This window comes from Pelodiscus sinensis, chromosome 21 (genome assembly GCF_052426305.1).
Source record: "Pelodiscus sinensis isolate ZL-2025 chromosome 21, ASM5242630v1, whole genome shotgun sequence".
Lineage (NCBI taxonomy): Eukaryota > Metazoa > Chordata > Testudines > Trionychidae > Pelodiscus > Pelodiscus sinensis.
In genome coordinates, this window is record NC_143072.1 from 7,069,841 (window position 1) to 7,092,565 (window position 22,725).

Here is a 22,725-nt window from a genome sequence, read left to right on the forward strand (position 1 = left end):
ATTTAACATATTTATTCCTAGAAGATTTACCCGGCATTGCTCAGGGTGTGTCTAGACTACAGGGTTTTTTCGAAAAAAAAAAAAGGCCTTTTTTTGAAAAAACTTCCCCTGCATCTAGACTGCAGCTATGTTCTTTCGAAAGTAAATCGAAAGAACGCGGCAGTGTTTTCAATCATGCTAAACCTCATTGTACGAGGAATAACGCCTTTTTTCGAAAGTACTCTTTCGAAAAAAATATCCGAGGTGTAGCCATGTTAGTCTGAATCTGCAAAAGCGGCGAGGAGTCCTGTGGCACCTTATAGACTAACCGAAGTGTTGGAGCATAAGCTTTCGTGGGCAAAGACCCACTTCGTCAGATGCATGTAGTGGAAATATACATGCATCCTTCGAAAAAAAGGTGCTATTGAATGCAAACTGTGCTTTTTCGAAAGAGAGCATCTAGACTGTCTTTCGAAAAAGCGGCTTATTTTTTTGAAAAATCTGTTTGTAGTCTAGACACTCTCTTTCAAAAGAAGCTTGTAGGCTAGACGTAGTCCCAGTCCCTTAACTCAAAATCAGGGTTTTTTTTCTTTCTTCTGGGATGGGACTGGGGATAAGGGCTTCAGTGTGCAGGCTGCCCTGGGAGAGAGGACAAACCCAGGCCTCTCTCACAGCCGCAGCAGGGGCAGGTGAGAAGTGCTTGTCCATGGCTTCTGCAGTTGCAGTTGGCACATCTTGGGGAGGGGTGCATATCCTCCAGCTGGAGAACAGACACACACACAGACAACAGGTACACAAACAAGCTCTCTGAAATACATAGCAGATAGCTGTTCCTTTCTCCATCCTTGCCCCCTGCTGGTCCGAGGGGGTTATAGCTGTCCCAGTCCCCATCTCTGGCCCTTTGCTGCCTCCCTGTGGTCATTCTAAACCATAAATGCCCCTCCTACCAGACCCCTCCCTTTCCACTACATGAGAAACAATCAAATTCCAGGTTCATCCCATTGTCCTGGCACAACCAAACCATTGCTTTGCTTTTAGTCACAAGAAGAAGCGGCATACCAAATTTGGTGGGTCCAGCTCTTACTATTTACACAGAGGTCTTGAACAAACGGACTCACAGACAGACACGCACACTCTCTCAACTATATAGCAGAAGGTAGTGCCTAAGGGTCACACAAGAGCAGAACCCTGTTGTATTCTTCAAAGAGAGGAAAGTGGACCCTACCCAAAAGAACTTTCAGTCTAAATAAAATAAACAAGGCAGACGCAAGATGGGGCTGTGTGATATCACCTAGCACTGTTGCTATCCCCAATTTACAGAGGTGTAAACAGAGGCAACATGAATTTTTCAGGCTCTAAATAAGTCGAAGATAGAGCCAGGGTACAACCCATGCATCCAAACTGTGAAAGAAACAATAATTCCCCAGTTAATGGATGTTAATAGCATTTGGGCACAGAAAGCAAATATTTACAAGCCATGCCACTAGTCTGAGTGGATGAATCTCTAGTTTTGGTATTCTGGTAAAATACAATCCGGCTTCAGAGTTTGGTTGGTCAGGTTGTCTCTTCTGTTTGTGTTGTCTTTGCTTTCCTTCCTCCCTTTTCCATAAATGGTTTTCTTTCATTCATTTCTAGGTTAATTCATCACCACGAGTGAATGATGAAGAATGCCTTTATCCGTAATTAAATTGAATCTGCTCTTGGACTCACTTTTTCTGATAGCTTCATCTTTTAAGTGATCTATCATTACGGCAAAGTGTTTTGATGATGTATTACAGTAATGTGTCAGTGCAGTGACAAGACTGCGGTGATATTAGCATAATAGAAGGCACTATAAAACACAAGACTGTCCCTCCAACAGAGCATTCCATTTAATCATAGAATAAAACGTGTTTTCCTCAAACAAATTTATTAAGCATCAGGATGCTGGGACAAAGCCACTAATAGTGAGATAATCCAAAAGAATGGTGTCATGTGGGGGCTAAGTAGCATTTAGATTGAATTGTGGTTAAAAAAGAAAACACTGTACTCTGCAGAGAAGAAGCTGTACAACCCCACATTGTTTTCAGGGGTGTCAAGGAAGGTCATCAAGACTTATTTCCGAGGTCCTAAGAAGTCTAATTACAATTTACTCCATCACAGAAGAGTAACCAGCCAGAGCTAGTGATCAAAGAGTGTGTATTGTTAATGTCAGGTTTACAAATGAGACCAAACTGAATGAGGCACCGGTGCACTTACAGAATGGGGGGTTTACCTACCTCCTAGGCTCTCTCCCTCTGTACCATCAGGGCATCTCTTAGCCTGCTTTCCTAATGGGGGAGACAGCTCTGGAGTGGCTTAGGGAACAGGGCATTTGCTAGGAGTGTCTGGGTCATACAGAGTACTGGGTTCAAATCCACTTGCTGTAAGAGCAGCTGGGTAGCCAATGCAGGTTGCTCCAGGGTTGGAATTGGCTCCTGTATTAGGAAGGCAGGATACATTTGTTGGAGCTGCAAGGGAGCTAAATAAATGCTGTACTCTTTTTCCCTCATAAGAAGATAGGCAGCTGCTACCTCCTTTGAACAGAAGCATAACTCCACCATGGTCTGCTGGATTGGACAGCTTTGTCGAAAAGTCATACGTGGAGGTTATGTGGCCTGACCCTTAGCATGTATTCATTTGGCCGTAGTGTTCTGAAACCCTATTTCGGTCAGCATTGCTTGGAGGCCTAGTCCCATGGGGCTACTTGTGGATATACTCGCCCTTACTAAGGTCAGCTGTATTCTGAGGCAGGGTAATTCCCTATTAGTTTCCTGAAGTGGTTTGTCACGGGAGTGGGGGGGTCGTTTCCTTTTAGGGTTCCTCGTGGATTCTTTCCCTTCCCCCTCTTACTCCTCCTGCCCATCGTTCTAAAAATCCTCCCATTGTACATGTGTGCACACGCCAACCCCAGGCTCCGGGCTGAGTTCCATCCCCCCTTCTGTCCACATTCATCCATCTGACTCGGGCCTCGCTAGGACCCTGTTGCAGGGATTGATCAGAGCCCCTAAGTCCCACTGAGACTCAGGGCGAAGCCCCATTTGGCAGTGCGGACACAGGCCAAGCCATGGTCTCAAGGCAGAGGATTGGCAGGAGGCATGAGCATGGCTGTCAGGCCTGCGCTCCGTGCTGTGTGCATGGTCAAACACTGGCTTAGAAACATTGAGTCCCCAAGCCCGGGTCTCTCAGAGTCAGGGCTGCAATGCAGTGTAGACATACCAAAGAGGTCTGCTGTGATCATCCCTGTGTCTTTGCTCCCTCTCTTTGTGGCTCCCCAATCCCTAGAGATGCCCGTGTCTCGGCAGCATAGGCCGTCCCTGCCAGCCTGGGACCAGTCGTTCTGTAGCAATCAGCAGTGCAGTGAACCTCCCTTAGAGGTAAAATCTCAGCCTGAAGTTTTGGTCTGTGGAAACTGACGTCCAACACACCCCGTGATTATTATTTTTTTGCAACCTCCCTTGTTGAAATGTGGGCTGGGCTCCCCTCGTGCATATCGTGGGGGTAAGTGGGAGAGGCAGGTGAGATGGGGGATGGGGCCGGGCGTCCCTCGTGCATATCATGGGGGTAAGTGGGAGAGGCAGGGGAGATGGGGGATGGGGCCGGGCGCCCCTCGTGCACATCGTGGGGGTAAGTGGGAGAGGCAGGGTAGGTGGGGGATGGGGCCGGGCGCCCCTCGTGCACATCGTGGGGGTAAGTGGGAGAGGCAGGAGAGATGGGGGATGGGGCCGGGCGCCCCTCGTGCACATCGTGGGGGTAAGTGGGAGAGGCAGGGGAGATGGGGGATGGGGCCGGGCGCCCCTCGTGCACATCGTGGGGGTAAGTGGGAGAGGCAGGTGAGATGGGGGATGGGGCCGGGCTCCCCTCGTGCATATCGTGGGGGTAAGTGGGAGAGGCAGGTGAGATGGGGCCGGGCGCCCCTCATGCACATCGTGGGGGTAAGTGGGAGAGACAGGAGAGATGGGGGATGGGGCCGGGCTCCCCTCGTGCACATCGTGGGGGTAAGTGGGAGAGGCAGGGGAGATGGGGGATGGGGCCGGGCTCCCCTCGTGCACATCGTGGGGGTAAGTGGGAGAGGCAGGGGAGATGGGGGATGGGGCCGGGCGCCCCTCGTGCACATCGTGGGGGTAAGTGGGAGAGGCAGGGGAGATGGGGGATGGGGCCGGGCGCCCCTCGTGCACATTGTGGGGGTAAGTGGGAGAGGCAGGGGAGATGGGGGATGGGGCCGGGCGCCCCTCGTGCATATCGTGGGGGTAAGTGGGAGAGGCAGGTGAGATGGGGGATGGGGCCGGGCGCCCCTCGTGCATATCGTGGGGGTAAGTGGGAGAGGCAGGGTAGGTGGGGGATGGGGCCGGGCTCCCCTCGTGCACATCGTGGGGGTAAGTGGGAGAGGCAGGGGAGATGGGGGATGGGGCCGGGCGCCCCTCGTGCATATCGTGGGGGTAAGTGGGAGAGGCAGGTGAGATGGGGGATGGGGCCGGGCGCCCCTCGTGCATATCGTGGGGGTAAGTGGGAGAGGCAGGGGAGATGGGGGATGGGGCCGGGCGCCCCTCGTGCATATCGTGGGGGTAAGTGGGAGAGGCAGGGGAGATGGGGGATGGGGCCGGGCTCCCCTCGTGCACATCGTGGGGGTAAGTGGGACAGGCAGGTGAGATGGGGGATGGGGCCGGGCGCCCCTCGTGCATATCATGGGGGTAAGTGGAAGAGGCAGGGGAGATGGGGGATGGGGCCGGGCGCCCCTCGTGCATATCATGGGGGTTAGTGGAAGAGGCAGGGGAGATGGGGGATGGGGCCGGGCTCCCCTCGTGCATATCGTGGGGGTAAGTGGGAGAGGCAGGGGAGATGGGGGATGGGGCCGGGCGCCCCTCGTGCATATCGTGGGGGTAAGTGGGAGAGGCAGGGGAGATGGGGGATGGGGCCGGGCTCCCCTCGTGCACATCGTGGGGGTAAGTGGGAGAGGCAGGGGAGATGAGGGATGGGGCCAGGCTCCCTCTGAGAGTCAGGCCCAGGCTCTGCATGCAAATTGGAGGCTGGTTCCCAGTGGTCTCACTACCCTGGCTGTGTGGCAAGTGCTGAGGCCTTGCAGGTCACCCAAGTGCAGCCCCCCCTCTGCCAGCTGATATGGGTCAGGCCAGCCAAGCAGCACCAGCTCCTGATGACCACAGGCCCTTCACTTTCCATTTCGGCTGGAAAGAACTCCGGACTCGGGCAAGGGCAGAGTCAGTCCACTGGGGATTGGCGGAAGAGGGAGGGCATCCAACCCTTGGCAGGGTGAAGAATCCTGCTGCCAACTTGTCATAAAGTTACTTTTTCAAATCGATTTGAGCAGGACCGTCGTTACCCAGATGCAGAAGACACAGCTGCATGGGGCATCTTCTGGCTCCCAATGCCCGCCCATCCTCCTCTTCGGAAGAGTAAAAAATCACGTCTAAAAAAATTGTCATCCTCCCCCAGGACGCCATTGGGCATAGGAACAAATATAACCCCTTCCCTCTGAACAGAAGAACAGAAGAACGGCCGTACTGGGTCAGACCAAAGGTCCATCTAGCCCAGTAACCTGTCTGCTGATAGTGGCCAGCACCAGGTGCCTCAGAGCGGGTGAAGAGAAGACAATGATCAAGCAATTTGTTCTCCTGCCAAACAGAGGCCAGGGACACCATTTCAAACCCCTGGCTAATAGCCTTTTATGGACCTAACCTCCATGAAACTATCTAGCTTCTCTTTAAACTCTGTTATAGTCCTAGCCTTCACAGCCTCCTCTGGCAAGGAGTTCCACAGGTTGACTACACGCTGTGTGAAGAAGAACTTTCTTTTATTTGTTTTAAACCTGCTACCCATTAACTTCATTTGGTGACCTCTAGTTCTTCTATTATGGGAACTAATGAAGAACTTTTCTTTATTCACCCTCTCCACACCACTCATGATTTTATAGACCTCTATCATATCCCCCTTTAGGCTCCTCTTTTCTAAACTAAAAAGTCCCAGTCGCTTTAACCTCTCTTCATACGGGACCCGTTCCAAACCCCTGATCATTTTAGTTGCCCTTTTCTGAACCCTTTGTAAGGCCAAAATATCTTTTCTTGCCTTAGAAAAAGACACCTGAAGGCAGAGTGTATTACTTGAGCAGAAGGCTCCAAAATCACAGCTTCAGCAACGGTGGCTTTTAGAACTTCCATTCGTCCTTCATTCCGAACACAAAGGGACACGTACCCCTGACTCACACAGGGATGTGTTAGCTTATTTGAAAATCACACCCCTAAATAAGCTTAACTCATGGATGCATGAGCACAGCCGTAACGCTCCAAAACAGCCTTTTCCTGCAGTGATGTTTGCCAGGAGTAACTGTCCTCAGCTTTGAGTGGATGAAAAAGACTGGAGAGAAAAGCAAAGCAATTGCAAGCTCTGTTTTCGTTGACAGGAAGCTAGATCAAATAGTATGCAATACACTGAAGTCAATCCAGAAATGCATCCTGGGTTTTATTTATCTGGCTATTATACCAACTAGGTTGCACATTTAATATATCCACCGTGATAGATTCCTCATAATATCTATGTTTGTTCTTCGTATTATTTCATTTTCCCATTGCCCTTTTCCCTCCAGACTTGATTTGATTTTTGCTCTAGTTACTTTTCCCACCACACTAGAAGATAACATCTAAGCATAGAAATTGTATTGCCTTGTGGGCTCTAGGCCATCAGGCTAAAGACAAGCTGCCAAACATAATGAAAGGAAAGAGCCTAATACAATAATTATATACATGGTCACTAAGGTTTTAAAAGAGGCATCAAGAAAATTACTCGTACTGCATGCTTGTGCTTGTAGATGGATTTCTTCAAGTCACCGTTTTAAAGGACGGAGTTTGATTTTTTTAGAACTTGAAATATTTGTGAGCTACTGTTCAAATACTAATTCCGTTTGGTTGCCTGTCACAGGCTGTCAATCAAGAAGTATTTCATAGCTGAGGATTTGACTTATAAAAATGTCAGCAACAATAAAAGGCGCTCATTCCGAATTTCACCATTCTGCAATATTCAATTTTTTCTTCGAGTAATTCATAAGGTGGCCCTCCTGCCAGACAGTCTCATCACTCTGCGCAGTATTTTGGTAGCAAAGCACCCGTGGCTACGTCTAGACTGCGTCCCTCTGCCGAGAGAGGGATGCAAATCAAGCACTTCGGAAGTGCAAATGAGCCTGGGATTTAAATATCCCGGGTTTCATTTGCATATCCCGGGCTTCATTTGCATACTCATGTTCCGCCGCTGTGCCGATGAGGCTCAGTATCGAAAGTGAAAGTAAAGTGCAGCGAAAGTAAAGTGAGGAGTACAGGAGCTGCCGAAAAAGCTCTCTGCTGTCGGCAGAGCCGCAGCTAGGCTTTACTTTCACTTTCGACACTCAGCCTGATTGGCACAGCAGCGGAACGTGAATATGCAAATGAAGCCCGGGATATTTAAATCCCGGGCTCATTTGCACTTCTGAAGTGCTTGATTTGCATCCTTCCCTCGGCAGCGGGGCGCAGCCTAGACGCAGCCTGTGATGCAGGGGAACATTCGACCTGTTTCGCAAATGAATAAGCTGAGACAAGGAGACGTTCAATGTCTTGCCCAGGGTGCATTCAGTGATCAGTGGCGGAGCTAGGCGCTGACCCCAGAAGCAGGGCCGGCACAAGCCATTTTGGCGCCCCAGGCCCGGGTGTGCGGTGCTGCCCCCAGGCGCATGTGTGGGCCCGCCCCCCTAGGGTGCACAGGCCTGCCCCCGGGGCGCACGGTGCATGCACTGCCCGGCCCGGCCACCACTGCTGGCGCGCAGCCCGAGGCAGGCCATGCCTGGCCGTGCAGGGCCCCACGGCCGTGGGGGGAAGGGCACTGCTGGGATGGGGGGGGCCAGCGCTGCGGAAGCCGGGCGCGCGGCACCTGTTGGCAGTTATAAGGGACGCCGCACACCCCTTACAGCTGCCATCAGGCGCCCCCATCGGTTGGTGCCCCGGGCACCTGCCTGGCTCGCCCACCCTTTAGTCCAGCTCTGCACCGAAGACCTGGCTTTTATTGTGGTACATTAACCTCTAGAGCAGGGGTCAGCTCCCTTTCAGAAGTGGCGTGCCGAGATTTCACTTATTCTGTTTGCAGATCTCCGTGCCATTGATACTTTTTAAAGTCAATTATAGTCTTTCCCCCACCTACCCCTGTGCAGTCTGCTCCCTGCAGCCTGGGGTGAGGACAGGGGGGGCTGGGATAAAACCCTCGAAGTAGCAGGCGCCAGCGGCGTTTCCTGTCCTAACTCCCAGATAAAGCGCACACAAATTATCCACCCCACCCCACCTCGCAGCACAAACCAGCTCCCCCCTGCCTCAACCTCACACCAATGCCAGCACCCACCCACTCTCTTCCCCCCCCATACTCCATGCAGTTAGTCCCTTTCTTCCCCCTTCCCAGGAGGCTTGGGAGTGCTGAGTTTCTGCTTCTCTCTCCTGTGAAGGGATTCTCCAAACTCCCCTCCCCTCTGATTCTCCCTCCCAATTACACACTCCTGCCCTCCTCCTCCCCCGACTAGCCACTTATTCTCTCCTTATCTTGCTTTTTATTACCTGCTCTGGGAGCTGCTTCATTTCAAGCACAGAGCCACTTCATTTAGCTTCTTGCTCAGCAAGACAATGCCCTGCCCCCTGCCGATCAGCTGAGCTCCCTGCCTGGCAGGAGCTTTGAGCTTCTGAGCAGAGCTCAGAAAACAGCTGTGCGGTTCCACAGCTTAGAGGGAACTATGATCCCCTGCCACTGGCCCCCTCAACCTGCCGCCTGTCCCCTCCTCTGGCTCTTTCTTCTCCACGGCTGGCTGGGCGACACAGCTGCCCTGGCTCTGCTGCCGTAACTGCTGATCCAGCCAGCATGGCAGTCGGCATGGCAGCACACAGACCTGGCCCCACTGCCAGGGCAGCAGCCGCACTGCAGGGGCACCAGCCCCACTGCCAGCTGGCAGGCGGCCTCAACCGGGCTGCTGACCCGCCCGGCACCAGCTGGGTTGCCGCAGCCCCGGCTCCGCTGCCACAGCGCCAAACGGGCTTCCCCTGTGGGGCTGCCGTGGCCAGGCTGCCACGGCTCTGCCCCACTGCTGGGCCAGCACACAGCCCCCGTCAGGCTGCCACAGCACAACCCTGCTGCTGAGCCAGCACGTCCAGGTTGCCCCCGGCCTCCGCGGGGTTGCTGGGCTGTCCCTGCCCCACTACCCTGGCTCCACTACTGGAGGAGCAGCCCACGTGGCCCAAGCCCCAGCCACCGGAGGAGCTTGCCCGGTTGAGCCCCCAGGCGCCCCCCCCCCACCACCACCAGCAACTCACCAGCTCCCAACGGCTCACTGCTGCAATGGAGCTGGGCAGGCGGCGGCGGGGGACAGCACCAGCCGCTGGTGCACAGCCCAATCTGCAGCCTCTCTCCTGCCCCCTGGGCTCGGTCTGGGCAGTTTGATCAAGATGCTCCAGCTAACGAGCCACATGTTCTGCTGCATCAGAGACTTTCTTCAGAGCAAGGAGAGCATGCTGGGAAGAATGGCTGGGCCTCTTTGGGAGTTACAGTAGCGTAGCTCTTGCTCAGCTTGACAACACCGGTGTAATGTCCTCAAAGAACCATCCAGAGGGGTAGCTTGGCCTTGCATAGCCCACCCCCGTCCTCAGACACCCCAGCCACGTCTAGCCAGAATCCAGCCCCCTTTGTCCCAACCGGAGAGCAAAGCTGGGAACTTCAGTCTGAGATGCACCAAACCTCTGCCAAACAATCTGCAGGAGTCAACGAGCTGTCAGTAAATAGCATGTTGTTGTAGACAGAAGCCACTCGAGGGAGACCCAGTCATGCACGCCAGCCCAGAGCAACGCGCTTGTATGACTAACGCCAACACTGTGAAGTAAAGACTGAATTAGAAATAAACACGTTACTCATCTGCATCTGCTTGTATTGTATCTGCAAGTCAGACCCCTTCACCTTGTTTTTAACTTGATTTTTTATGTTTAATTATTCCAACAAAGAGAACCATAACTCCCAGTGTGATTTACTGCCTCTCTTTAAGCATCTGGGTCACGATATATTCAGTTAATTAATGTGCTGACTACTTCTCATTTGTCTGCTGGATAATAGATGGATTCATAATTTAAATAAGCAGCTGTGTATATCTTTCCCCTGAATGATAAAAGGCAGACGGCTGTCATTCATCTTTTTCACTCCCTGGATTTAAATACATGTAGGGAAATATCCTTTTAAAACATTGCAGATATCTTGGCCGTTTGTCTTAGAGAACCGTGCACATCATTGGCCAATCGACAAAAAGGGACATTCAGGTGAGGGTAGGGAACAATTTTTTTTCTACCACTAATTTCTGCCCAGTATCAAGATTTTTTCCACAGCTGAGGACAAGACAACTCTGATTCCTTCCTCTGACGGTATCAGTCATCATTTCCTCCAGAACAAACAGAATTTCCAGGGAACATGAGAGAGGCAAGATACATAGTTTTGCGTTAGCTGGGTATTGATGGACACTCCAGTGTTTGGAAATGATCACACCAGGAGACTTTAATATTATCTACAGCTAGGGCCCTATTAAATTCAGAGTCCATTTTGGTCAATTTCATGCTCTCATGAGTTTTAATATGGTAAATTTCACTATTTGAGATATTTAAATCTGAAATCTCACCGATTTGTAATTGATGGGGTCCTGACCCAGAAAGGAGCTGGGGAGGGGTCACAACGTTATTGTAAGGGGGGGGGTGATGTTGCTACCCTTACTTCTACACAGCTGTTGGCGGTGGCACTGCCTTTTCAGCTGGACAGATGGACAGTGGGGCTCTGAAGGCAGAGCTACTGCCAGCAGCTGTGCCAGAGTAAGGACAGCCTGGTGTGGTGTTGCCACTCTTATTTCTGTGCGGCTGCGTGCAGAGCTGGGCCTGTGAGGGGGTCACGTACCACCGTAGCGGGGGTCCGTCGTCTGTCCCCCGGAATCAGTCCATTCCGCCCGCACCGGCCTCCGCTTACGTGGCGTTTCCCCTCTGGAATCCTCTGGTCGCGTTGCTCTCTTCGCCACACTGCCCTCCGGCAGTGCCCAAGTCACTCGCTCTGAGCCCCCCCTTCCGGGGGTTTGGTGTCTCTCCAGCAGGCCTGTCCGCAGGCCTAGCAGGCTGGCCGGTTGGCTGTCCGAGCGCCCTGGCCCAGCCTGACTCTCTAGCCCTGCCCTAGCTCCAGAGAGCATCCTGCTCCCTCGGCAGCCAGGCTCACACTGCCTTGGCTGAAGCAGCCCTTCCCTTTTATAACCTCCAGCTGGGCCTTAATTGGCCAACACCGCCCAGCTGGGCTGAACTCCCCGGGCCTGCTCCAGGCTGGGGTTTGGCTCTTAAGGGGCCAGTACAGGGCAGCTGCCCTGTTACAGGCCCTCCGTCAGCAGCCACCACTCCCTGGCCACCCAGCTCCAAAAGCAGCAGGACAGAAGAAAGGGTGACATGGGGATGGTACTGTCACGTTCACTGCTGCACTGCTGCTGGCAGGTGCTGCCGTCCGAGCTGGGTACCCGGCCAGCATTACAGCCACTGCTCTCCAATAACTTGCCCCTCCTAAAATAACCTTGTTATATATAGGCTAAAGGCACACAAAAGGCCAGATGTCATGGGAGGACACCACATTTCACAGTTTGTGACACATTTTGCTTGGCTGTGAATTTGGTAGGGCCCTATCTATAGCTCTATACACAGATGGGGGGAAATACGGGGGATTTAAAATCGGGTCCGTTCTTGAGGGGCATGCCTGCAAATCAAATCCCTCTCATGGTTGCCCTTATCTATTGGTTGCTATTTTCCACCGAGGACTAGAATTGCTGGAGGGCTGCTCTAGACATGCCAGTAACAGCATGTAATTGTCAAAAGAAGGACCCATGCTGCAGATTGCTCATGGAGGGATGATAGGAGTTACTAGAGAACTTTCTGGGTGTCTGGCTGGTGAGTCTTGCCCACATGCTCAGGGTTTAGCTGATCGCCATATTTGGGGTCGGGAAGGAATTTTGCTCCAGGGTAGATTGGCAGAGGCCCTGGAGGTTTTTCGCCTTCCTCTGTAGCATTGGGCACAGATCACAGCTGGATCACAGATCACAGCTCTGCATGTTGGGACCTTCAAAGTATTTGAAGGCTTCAATATCTGAGATATAGGTGAGAGGATTATTCTAAGAGGGGTGGGTGAGATTCTGTGGCCTGCACTGTGCAGGGGGTCAGACTAGATGATCATAATGGTCCCTTCTGACCTTGAAGTCTATGAGTCTATGAGATACCAGAAGCATCAGAATGGTCCAGCCTGGCCAAAATAGCCAGGTGGCTGCAATCTAAAATCTAGCTTGGAAACTGGAAGGTCGTTAAGTGACCAGCCTAGTATCAACACCAAAGAAAGGCCAAAAGCTCCCTCCCCATGGGGTTGTTAGTAATTAACACTCAGATCCATAATGTGTCAAATTCTCTCTCAGGCTCCCCTCCCTGCACCCTCCTGTGTGTGTCTGCAAATCTGAGCTAGAAATTTCCTGAGAACAGGTTTTCACATTCATTCCCACTTCTCGTGCCATCTTTACAGTGCGTCTCCCCATCTCACTAGCTCAGTCCCCTCTGAATTCCGCTCCTGAGGTACTAACTGTCTTTTTCCCCTCACCTCTCTCAGCTTGCCCGCTACACCAGGGAGGGATTCCTTCACTTAGGCGCCCTGGGGACCACAACTCTCTTACCGGATACCCGCTGCCTGGTGGATAACATGAAAAGCCGGCTCCCTCAGCTCCTGGATTGTGACAAGGTCAAGAGCAGCCTCCATAAACGCTGGAATTTCATACAGGTTTGTGGTGGTGAGGTTTTCGCCTGCTTCCTTTCCTCCCTTTCATTGTGCCTTGTGTCACATATTCTCTTTACAGCCGTGGTCACCAACAGGTCAATCGCGATCGAATAAAAACCAGACCATTTATTTCATAACTATAAACACCTGATTTTAATTTTATACATTGCATAATTTAAAAATAAACTGTTTATCAGAGTGTGTAAGTAAGGGTTGGGGATAGCAAATGATGACAGGAGGAGAAAATAGAGGGCAGGGCTTCAAGAAAGGGGCGGGTCTTCAAGAAAGGGGCGGGGCAGTAGATCTTCGCCTGTTCGGAGATTTAAAAAGTGATCTTGGGTGTAAAAAGGTGGGAGACCAGTGCTGTACAGCATGGAAGAAGGTAGTTTCTTCAGAGACAGGGGCTACGAGCCAATGTCCTGTGTGAGGAGATGTTCTTGTTCCCCTTTGCTACTTTTACTCAGATAGGTCTGGCTCATCCCGTGAATGATTTAACAAATGTGAGATTCAAGGTGTTTCTCCTGTCCCCTGAGTCGTTTACCCTTGGAGCACAGGGCCCTGAATTCAATAGCTGTGGACCACTGCTGTGCCTATGAACCTATGCAGCCATAGATTTGTTACAAAATGGCCACCCAGATGGGTCTCACAGACCCTAGCTCCTGAAAACTGCCGGTGTCTAAGATGGGACTGTCTAATATATTGGCTCAATCTGTGTGATCATGTCTCCCTCACACAGAGGATAAAAAGCCCTGCTCCTTGCAGGTGACAGATTTCCTGTTAGCTGAAGTGGCTGGGATACAGGGATACATGCATTTCGGCCTGAAGGGTGTCATGTATGATTTTAGTGGAGATTGTTTCATAGTTTGCATGAGGGTGTGTCTAGACTACAGGGTTTTGTCGACAAAAGTGGCCTTTTGTCGACAAAACTATACCTGCGTCTACACTACCAATGAGTTCTGTCGACAAAACGTCGACAGAACTCGGCAGTTTTGTCGACGGCGGTAAACCTCATTCTACGAGGAATAATGCCTTCTGTCGACAGAGTTCTGTCAACAGAAGGCGTTATTGCATCTAAACTGTCCTTTGCATCTACACTCTCATGTCGACAAAGCGGCTTGCTTTGTCGACAGAACTGGCTGTAGTCTAGATGCTCTTTGTCGACAGAAGCTTTGTCGACAGTGTCTGACAGTGTCTGTCGACAAAGCCTCTGTTGACAAAAGCCTGTAGTCTAGACGTACTCTTAGTGCCCACCAAGCACTAAGCACTAACCCAGCCCAGATAGGACACAGGCCCTGTCCCAGCAATTGCAGGCAGCCAGCTGTGGGCTACACAGAAGGTCCTTACCTGTGTCTTTGATTTTAGAACGGTGCGATCCTGAATAAGGGGACCGGGCGCTGCTTGGAAGTGGAGAGCAAAGGCATGTCTGGCATTGATCTCATTCTTCGCAGCTGCACCGGACAAAGATGGACAATTAAAAACTTCATCAAGTAAAAGTGCAAAGGCCAGAGCAGTCTGAAGATCGTCACTCAAGGGACGCTTGACACAAGTGACTTGGGCCACTCAGACTGGGATCCTTTTCACCGCTTGGGAGAGAAAGAAATATAAAACCGGAGCTTTATTCATGGTATCAGGAGAGGACGTTGGGGAAAGTGGCTATTAGTTGGCTTTTTTTATGGTACATTAGTCTCTCGCACCTGATTCCAACTGGGTGAAATTGGGTCAGAACTGTTCTTTTTTCAAGGTATCCCTTATTTTTGCTGGAATGAAGCCTGTGCAGTCTTACGGATGCTTTATTGACAGGGAAATGCTGCTTTCATTAATGACTTGAAGCTCTAAGCTTTATACTAGGACCAGAGCCAAGAGACCGTGGACAACCCAACCTGGCAAGCAAGAGCACTTGTCTGTCTAAAACAGAAAAAGATTGCCCAGTGTGCAAGCCTAAAATGAGCTGAGTTAAAGTCACCAGGTATTTTAAAATGTCCCCTCTATGACCCATCTTCTTCTTCGGCCTGGAACAGATGTGCTCTATAGTGTCAGGTCTCAAAGGCATCCCCAAATAGCCCATTGGTTTCCCTCTCCCCAGGGCAGGATACAAACTATGCATACAAAATGATGGGGTTTCAATTAGCTGTTCTAATTCAAGAAAGAGATGTGTGAAGTCATTGTAGATAGTTCTCTGAAAGTGTCTGTGACAGTCAAAACAGTCCTGCACCATTAGACAGTAAATATCATAATGCTAATATAGAAATCCATGATACACCTACTTCCTGAACATTGTGTCCAGTTGTGGTTGTCCTATCCCCAAAAAGATATATGAGAATTGGAAAAGGTGCCAAGAACGCAACAAAATATCAGGGGTATGGAACAGCTTGCATTTGAGGAGAGATTAAAAAGACCAGGACTGCTCAACATAGAAAAGAGATGACTAAGGGAAGACATGCTAGGGGTCTATGAAATCATAAATGATGTGAAGAAAGTGAGTAAGGAAGTGTTATTTATTCCTTCATATAACACAAGAACCAGGGATCACCCAATGAAATTAATCGGCAGTAGGTTTAATGCAAACATAAGTATTTGTCAAACAATGCACAGTTAACCTATGGAACTCATTGCCAGAGGATGTTGTGGAGGCTAAAAGTATAAGTGGGTTCAGATAAGAATTAAATAAGTTCCTGGAGGATAGGTCCAGCAATGCTTATTAGCTTAGAGGCTCAGGGATATAACCCCATGCTCCAAGTTTCCCTAAGCCTCTAACTGCCAGACTCTGGTCATGGATCACATGGTAATTCCTTGTTCTAGTCATTCCATCTGAAGCATCTGGCACCAGCCACTGTCAGAAGACAGGATAGGGGGCTAGGTGGACCAGAAGTTCGAGACAGTGTGGCTGTTCTTGTATTCTTTTCTCATGCCAATTCCTTTGTCAAACTAAATTAGTTGAAATTAAAAAAAATTGATCGTTGTTGCCTTACCCCTCCACTTACATCCATGCCACCTCTGGCAACAGCAAAACTTCGCTTCCGTGCACAAGTCTGTTGAGAGTAGTTCTCTTCTGTATCTTCCACCTCCTAAGAGTTGCACTAAATACAACTCTCTCTTCTCCCGCATTTGTGTGAGAGATTTTCTCTTCTCACGCATTTGCCAAACAGCATCCAAAACCCACCACCTCTGCCCGGATGGGTTCTCCTCTAATAACACCTTCCAGTTCCCCTCTTCCCCAAAGTGACTGCTGCCCCTTCACACTGATTTCAAAATGCTGCCCCATGGCAGAACTAACCCAGCGTGCGTTTAGTGAGGAGGCCAATGGAAGTGTCTTGACCCACCAATCGTATGCCAAGCAGTGGCTGCATAGGAATGGACTCTCCTGCAACACTTCGTTATCCTGTTGCTGTTCTGTACTTTTAAAAGGGAGGATAATTATGCTAGTTTGCCTGCCACGCCAAGAACAAGTAACAGGAGAGCAGATCCCAGCAAGGCAAGCTTCTGAGAGAAGTAGTGGGACTGATTTTAAAATACCCTCCCAACGAATGAACACAAAATAATAATAAAAACTCCTCTGCTTTGCAGCGCTTTTAGTCTTACCTCCTCGTGGTGGATGCTTGAGCCACTATGTTTGGTGTATCTCTGTCATTAGGGCCTGCGTATCACAATCCTGGTTTCTGTGATTCTTCATGAGCTTTGACTACACCAGTGAGTTAGACACAGAGACATGAATGTCATTTGGGTCCATACTGATTTGCCACAAGTTCCTGCCTTGGCACTATCACCATGGGTACGTCTACACAGCAGGACAAAAGTCGAATTAAGCTACGCCACTTAAGGTATGCCAATTGCGGCGCTGAAGTCGAAATAGCTTGCCTTGGCTTTTGGCGCTGTCTACACTGCAGGAAGTCAAAGGAAGAACCCTCTTCCTTCGACTTCCCTTTCTCCTTATGAAATGAGGGTTACAGGAGTCCGAGTAAGAAGTCCTCCAGCTCAACATTATTTCAAAATAAACGCTTGTCTTGTAGCTCTGTACTAGGGTGGGAGGGATAGCTCTGTGGTTTGAGCATTGGCCTGCTAAACCCAAGGTTGTGAATTCAATCTTTGCGGAGGCTGTTTAGGAATTTGGGGCAAATATTTGTTGGGGATAGTACTTGGTCCTGCTGTGAAGGCAGGGGGCTGGACTTGATGACCTTTCAAGGTCCCTTCCAGTTCTACGAGATAGGCAGTCTCCATTATAAAAAATGTTCTTTCAGAATAACGTTCGCTATTCAGAAATAACGCTGCTGTGTAGACATACCCTGCCTGGGTTTTGAACCAGATGAGTGTTTACTACCCAATTTTTAGCCATGATAGGTATCCCTCCATCCAATATTGAGTTTGGATCTTGGTGGCAGGGCAACTGAGAAAGGGGACTAGTGACATACCAAGCTACCTGTGTTTTACATGGACGTTAAAAGAATTCATTTCACATCGAGCTGTGTCAGTCATGGGGCAGAGGGAGCCTCCTTTCTTTTCTCACAGAATAATAATTTTTCTGGTTGCCCTCTGGTCAGGGTGAGCTAAAATATATTAATATATGAGATGAACATGTAAATATCATTCCCAAAGACTGGATGTACACAGAGTTGTTTGCTGCAGAGCACGCGTGCCTGTCTTCCATTCGGGAAAGGATAAAGCTACCTTGATGTTTAATGAGTTTCATTGTCAATGCCATGCAATAGGTTTATAGCTGATGTTTTAGTAATTTATTGAAAGAAGCAGATGTATTTCATTGTTCCTTCTACAGCAAAGAACACCATTGTTCAATCATGCTTGACAAGACTCCCTCCTTCATTGGCATTTCTCTGATTTTTTACCCCCGCGCTCCTTAATGAAGTGAAATCTTTAGTTGTCCTGAATTGCACAGTAAGGAGTCAATGTAGAGCTTTGCTCTCTTATTAGCTGTCGCATCATCTCTTGTGTAATAAATTTTAGCACTTACAAAACCAGCATGTGTATGTTTTCAAATGTCTGAGAGTTTCCCCCTTTGTTCATTGCCATCTTGTACTGAAAATAATTTGCCAAGAAACTTTTCACGGAAAATGCTTGCGGGGGAGGGGCATGCTACAAAGTTAATGATAAATGCAATAAAATTACCTCTGACTGAGTAAATCATTTCCTAAAGGCCATCAGTGGAAATAATGTATTGCTTAATGTTGGGAGAACTCAAAAGTTTTCAGCATAACCACTCAAAAAGCTCAACAGTTATCTGAAATCTTTATGCCTATTCCAAACCGAGAGGCCAGTCCCGTAACACTTAGGGTATGTCTAGATTGCAGCTCTCTGTCAGCAGAGGGATGCAGATCAGGCAGGTCGACATTGCAAATGAAGCGGGGATTTAAATATCATGCGCTTAATTTGCATAAAATGGCCACCGTTTTTGCCGACTCAGCACTTTGTCGGCAAAAAGCGGCAGTCTAGAGGGGGATCTGTCGAGAAAGAAAACATTTTGACAGATCCTGTAAACCTCCTTGCCGGAGGCATAAGGGATCTGTCGAAAAGGCTTTCTTTCTTGACAGACTGCCGCTTTTTGCCAACAAAATGCTGAGTCGGCAAAAATGGCAGCCATTTTATGCAAATTAAGCACAGGATATTTAAATCCCTGCTTCGTTTGCAATGTCGACCTGCCTAATCTGCATCCGTCCGCTGACAGAGGGATGCAGTCTAGACATACCCTTAGGCATGTAGGATACTCTACTAAAACAAAGTTACGTCAGTAGTTGAATCAGTGTTTGCAGTGAGGCTGAGCAATTGGACCACTGATCTCACATTGAACAGCGTTCTATATGAGCGTTCTGTTCTCCTTTCTATGTGCACTAAAAATAGCTTGAGACGAGCCTGTTTTTATCAGTTTTGCTTCCAACTTGGAATAGAAGTAATATGGTCAGCGTCAGGCAATAAGAACCATCTCATTGCACCAGAATTTGTCTGGATTTTTTTTGTGCTCGGGTTGCATTTTATGAGATTGTTAGTAAGTTTTTTAAAGTTTTGAAACTATTTGATAAGATCATTTTATAAATCATAAGTAAATGCAAAAAAATGAAGAGGATTTTGGAAGGGAACAAGGCATTTCTGAACCTTCTGATTCGGGACTCAAATGGATGGAAGTTTGGGAAGAAAAAGAAATTCCCCTAAATTGGTTTCCAATCAGCATACATGAAAAGCTTTAAAAAAATCAAGAAAACTTCAGTGGACAAGCTCCTGGGTGAAATTCTGGCTCCGTTTTACCACTAACTCTCTTGTATTCATTTTGTTAAAGTTCTTACATTTAGGACCGTAAACTCCAGAGAGAAGTCAAAAGCAAAACCTGAGGCTATGTCTAAACTATGCTGAAGTTTCGAAAGAGGATATGCAAATTCTGCTTTCAAAAGTGAAAGTAGTCGGGACGCGATTTTTTTCGGCAACCCCCCCATTTTTTGAAAAGCTGCTCTTCCTCAAAAAATGAAGTTTACATGGCTTTTCGAAAAGGGGGAGGGGCTGCCGAAAAAACTGAGTCCCAACTACTTTCACTTTCAAAAGCTCTGCTTTTGAAAGTGTGATCCGAAGAATTTGCCTATCCTCTTTCGAAACTTCAGCATAGTCTTACAAATCTGGATCTAACTACTGCATCTTGGGGTGCGCCTACACTGCATTGTTAGTTCGAGATAACTAATGTTATTCTGAGATAACAATCTGAGCATCTACACAGCCATTCCGTTATTTCAAAATAATTTCAAAATAATAGACGGCTTATTCCGAAATCTGTAACCCTCATTCTACAAGGAGTAAGCCTGTTCCAAAATAGCTATTTCCAAATATGGAGTGTGTAGATGCTGCACCGCTGCTATTTCAAAATAGTCCCTCACCAGGGCCTTTCTAAGCTATTCCTCCCCAGTGCCTCCTGGGGCTCTCAATCGAGGTAGCACGTCTACATTGGGAAGCCTGCCTCAGATTCATGTTGAGGTCTCCCTGCAGTGTAGATGTGCAATTTCAAAATAAGCTATTTCGGAATAATTATTGTGGAGCAGCTTATTTCAAAATAAGTGTGCCGTGTAGACGTAGCCTTGCATCTCCCTACTAATTTGTTAATTGCTTCCTCAAGCAAGGTCTTGGTGTTTTACCTCTCCAGTCCAAGGATTGGATGATGCCACAAAAAGGATTGGGTGCCATGAAAAGATGGAGGAACTCAATGTCCCTTCCTCCCTATTTTACACAAAGAGGATTTTAGAAAAATGGAACTTAGGTTTTAGAAAAATCAACACGAAAGGGAGATTGTCTATGCAGATTAGTTCGCCATTTCATTCTGTCAGTCACAAAGCTAATGAAAATATATACTGAAAGGTGCGAAATCACCGAGTCAGTTTGTGAGTCATTACGCACAGGAGATGGACTTGGGGGGTCATGCTAAAAGTTCTTTTTAAGGGATATTACAAGGCTAATGGAAGAACACCTGCCTTGTCATTGCAATGTAATTATGTAAGTTCTCGAATTTATAACAAATCAGTGAAGGTCAGAGGGAACTTCACAAATCCAACCTACTCTGTGGAACTTCAAGGTCAAAAATGAGCTTGTATCCCGACAGTCAATACTCTTTAGCAGTATTTTTTGCCACTGCCCTGGGCAGATAGCCAAGCTTTCAGAAACTTCATTTTCCAGTTTAACTCATGAACTCCCAATAGAAAAGTGTCTCTCCTTCACCACAAAGTCACTGCTGATGTGTATGGCATTAAGCACTCCATCATGCAGTGTGAAATTAAACATTGTGAAATCCCTATCCTGAAAGGACTGAAGCATCTAAGAAACCACAGATGAGACTTCTTGGCATGCTTTCGAATGCCACTTACAGAATGTCTGCGTGACCATGAGAAGCCTTAGATGCAATTTCGGAATAATCCATTGAAATAATCCATTGTGGGCCAGACTTTCTTAATTTGAACCAAAGTGTCTTAGGGTATGTCTACACTAGCCACCCTAGTTCGAACTAGGGTGGCTAAAGTAGTCATTTGAATATGCAAATGAAGCTCGGGATTTAAATATCCTGGGCTTCGTTTGCATGTTCCCAGGAGCCGCCATTTTTAAATGCCCGGTATTTCGGACTCCCTGCAATGAGGAGTAACGGTAGTCTGAATTAGGGGCGTTAGTTCGAACTACCTAGACCATGCCGAGTGTAGCCACGGGCAGGGAGTCCGAAATACCGGGCATTTAAAAATGGTGGCGCCCGGTAACATGCAAACGAAGCCTGGGATATTTAAATCTCGAGCTTCATTTGCAAGTTCGAATGACTACATTAGCCACCCTAATCCAAACTAGGGTGGCTAGTGTAGACATACCCTTATAAACTTACATAAACCATTCCATTCCATTGTTGTCAGGTTCAGGGATCTGAATTTTCCTCCCTTGTAGCTCTGCCTACCTGACAACTGAAGAAACGCCTGGCTTCAAGACACGCCCCAGCTTTGCAGCATTTACAGCTTTGGTAGAAAACTGGAAGTTGGGGTGAGAGATTTGGAGGCATTTATTTGTATGAGATGGTTGCCAAAATCGGCCCTCCATACCTTCACAGACAAGAGTTACACAGCACTATAAAGTCAATGGACTTAAGTATGTGCAGACAGATAGCAATGTGTGTAAGGGTACGTCTAGACTACCACGTTTTGTCGACGAAGTTTTGTCGACAGATACTGTCGACAAAACTTCCGTCGACAAAGAGCATCCAGACACATTGAGTTCTGTCGACAAAGCAAGCTGCTTTGTCAACAGAACTCCGTAGTCTGGACGCAATGTTACAGGCAATAACACCTTCTGTCGACAGAGTTCTGTCGACAGAAGGTGTTATGCCTCGTAAAATGAGGTATATCAGCATCGACAAAACTGCTGAGTTCTGTCGACGTTATGTCAACAGAACTCAGCGGTAGTATAGACGCTGGTATAGTTTTGTCGACAAAAGTCCACTTTTGTTGACAAAACTAGGTAGTCTAGACACACCCTAAATGTTTTGGGGACTGGGGTCTGCAATGGAAGCAAAATAACTTGTTTCAGAAACAGAATGACTTAACATCTTAACCCAACAGAAACAAAGTTGCTCTTTTTGTGTTCGTTAAAGATCTCTTTTTTTAAAAAGCACACAGGTGTCGAATGCAGTTTCCTGGATAGATTCCTTCAAAAATTCCTACGATAGCTTCACCTGGATGCAGCTCCTGGTATTGTCTGTCCGAATTATGGCATGGCATTGCTGAATATTGTTAGACTCTGTGCTCTTCACGTTGGTGACCATATTCTTTTCTCCAGAGGGGGTGCACTGATAAAAGTTTCTCTCCAAAAGGAGGTTAAACTTCTGTGCAGATTGGGACCAACTGTCATTTCCACAAGCCAAATACACAGGGAAGGTTTGGAACTTACCTTCATTAACAAGTTTGATTCCTATCAGAGAGGAATACATACAGACATTGACTGGCTGGCACACTACCTTCCGCATCCTAATGACTTAACCAACCAAACAATGGGTACTTAAAGAGGTGCCAATTGTTCTTATCCACGTCTCATAACTTGAACAATCTAATTCACTATTATTTTTTTGAATTTTATTTTCCCCTCTCCTTCCCTTATTTATTCTTGGAGCTGGACTTTTAATACTCCAGTCATCTGAAGAAGTGTGGTGTTCCCACAAAATCTCATGATCCCATCTACATGTTTGGTTAGTCTTTAAGGTGCTGCCGGATTATTTGTTGTTTTTGAAGTTTTTTCAGTTAGGGTACGTGTGACGGGGCGGACAGGCCCCGCACTGATGAGCAAGGGATAGCCCAGGCCCAGCTGGCAGAGAAGGCCCCGCCCCTCCGACCCTGCTGGGCATGCTCCCAACAGTGGCTGGGTATAAAGGCAGAAGGAGCCCTGCAGTCAGGG

The 22,725-nt window shown here is 48.4% G+C and overlaps 1 protein-coding gene across 3 annotated transcripts in view; it reads left to right on the forward strand.

Moving 5' to 3' along the window:
* The window catches only part of GALNT17 (polypeptide N-acetylgalactosaminyltransferase 17), a 381,950-nt gene extending 364,026 nt beyond the window's left edge, over window positions 1-17,924 (forward strand). For 2 of the 3 annotated variants that reach the window (XM_075905117.2, XM_075905116.2), the window contains exons 11-12: window positions 12,661-12,828; window positions 14,188-17,924. In XM_075905117.2, the coding sequence (XP_075761232.2) occupies window positions 12,661-12,828; window positions 14,188-14,316 (297 nt within the window). In that variant the 3' untranslated portion in view covers window positions 14,317-17,924. Of the gene's footprint in view, window positions 1-1,614; window positions 3,494-12,660; window positions 12,829-14,187 lie in introns of those variants that run through there. The other variant, XM_075905120.2, reaches the window with a different exon arrangement.
* Window positions 17,925-22,725: the final 4,801 nt, after the last annotated feature.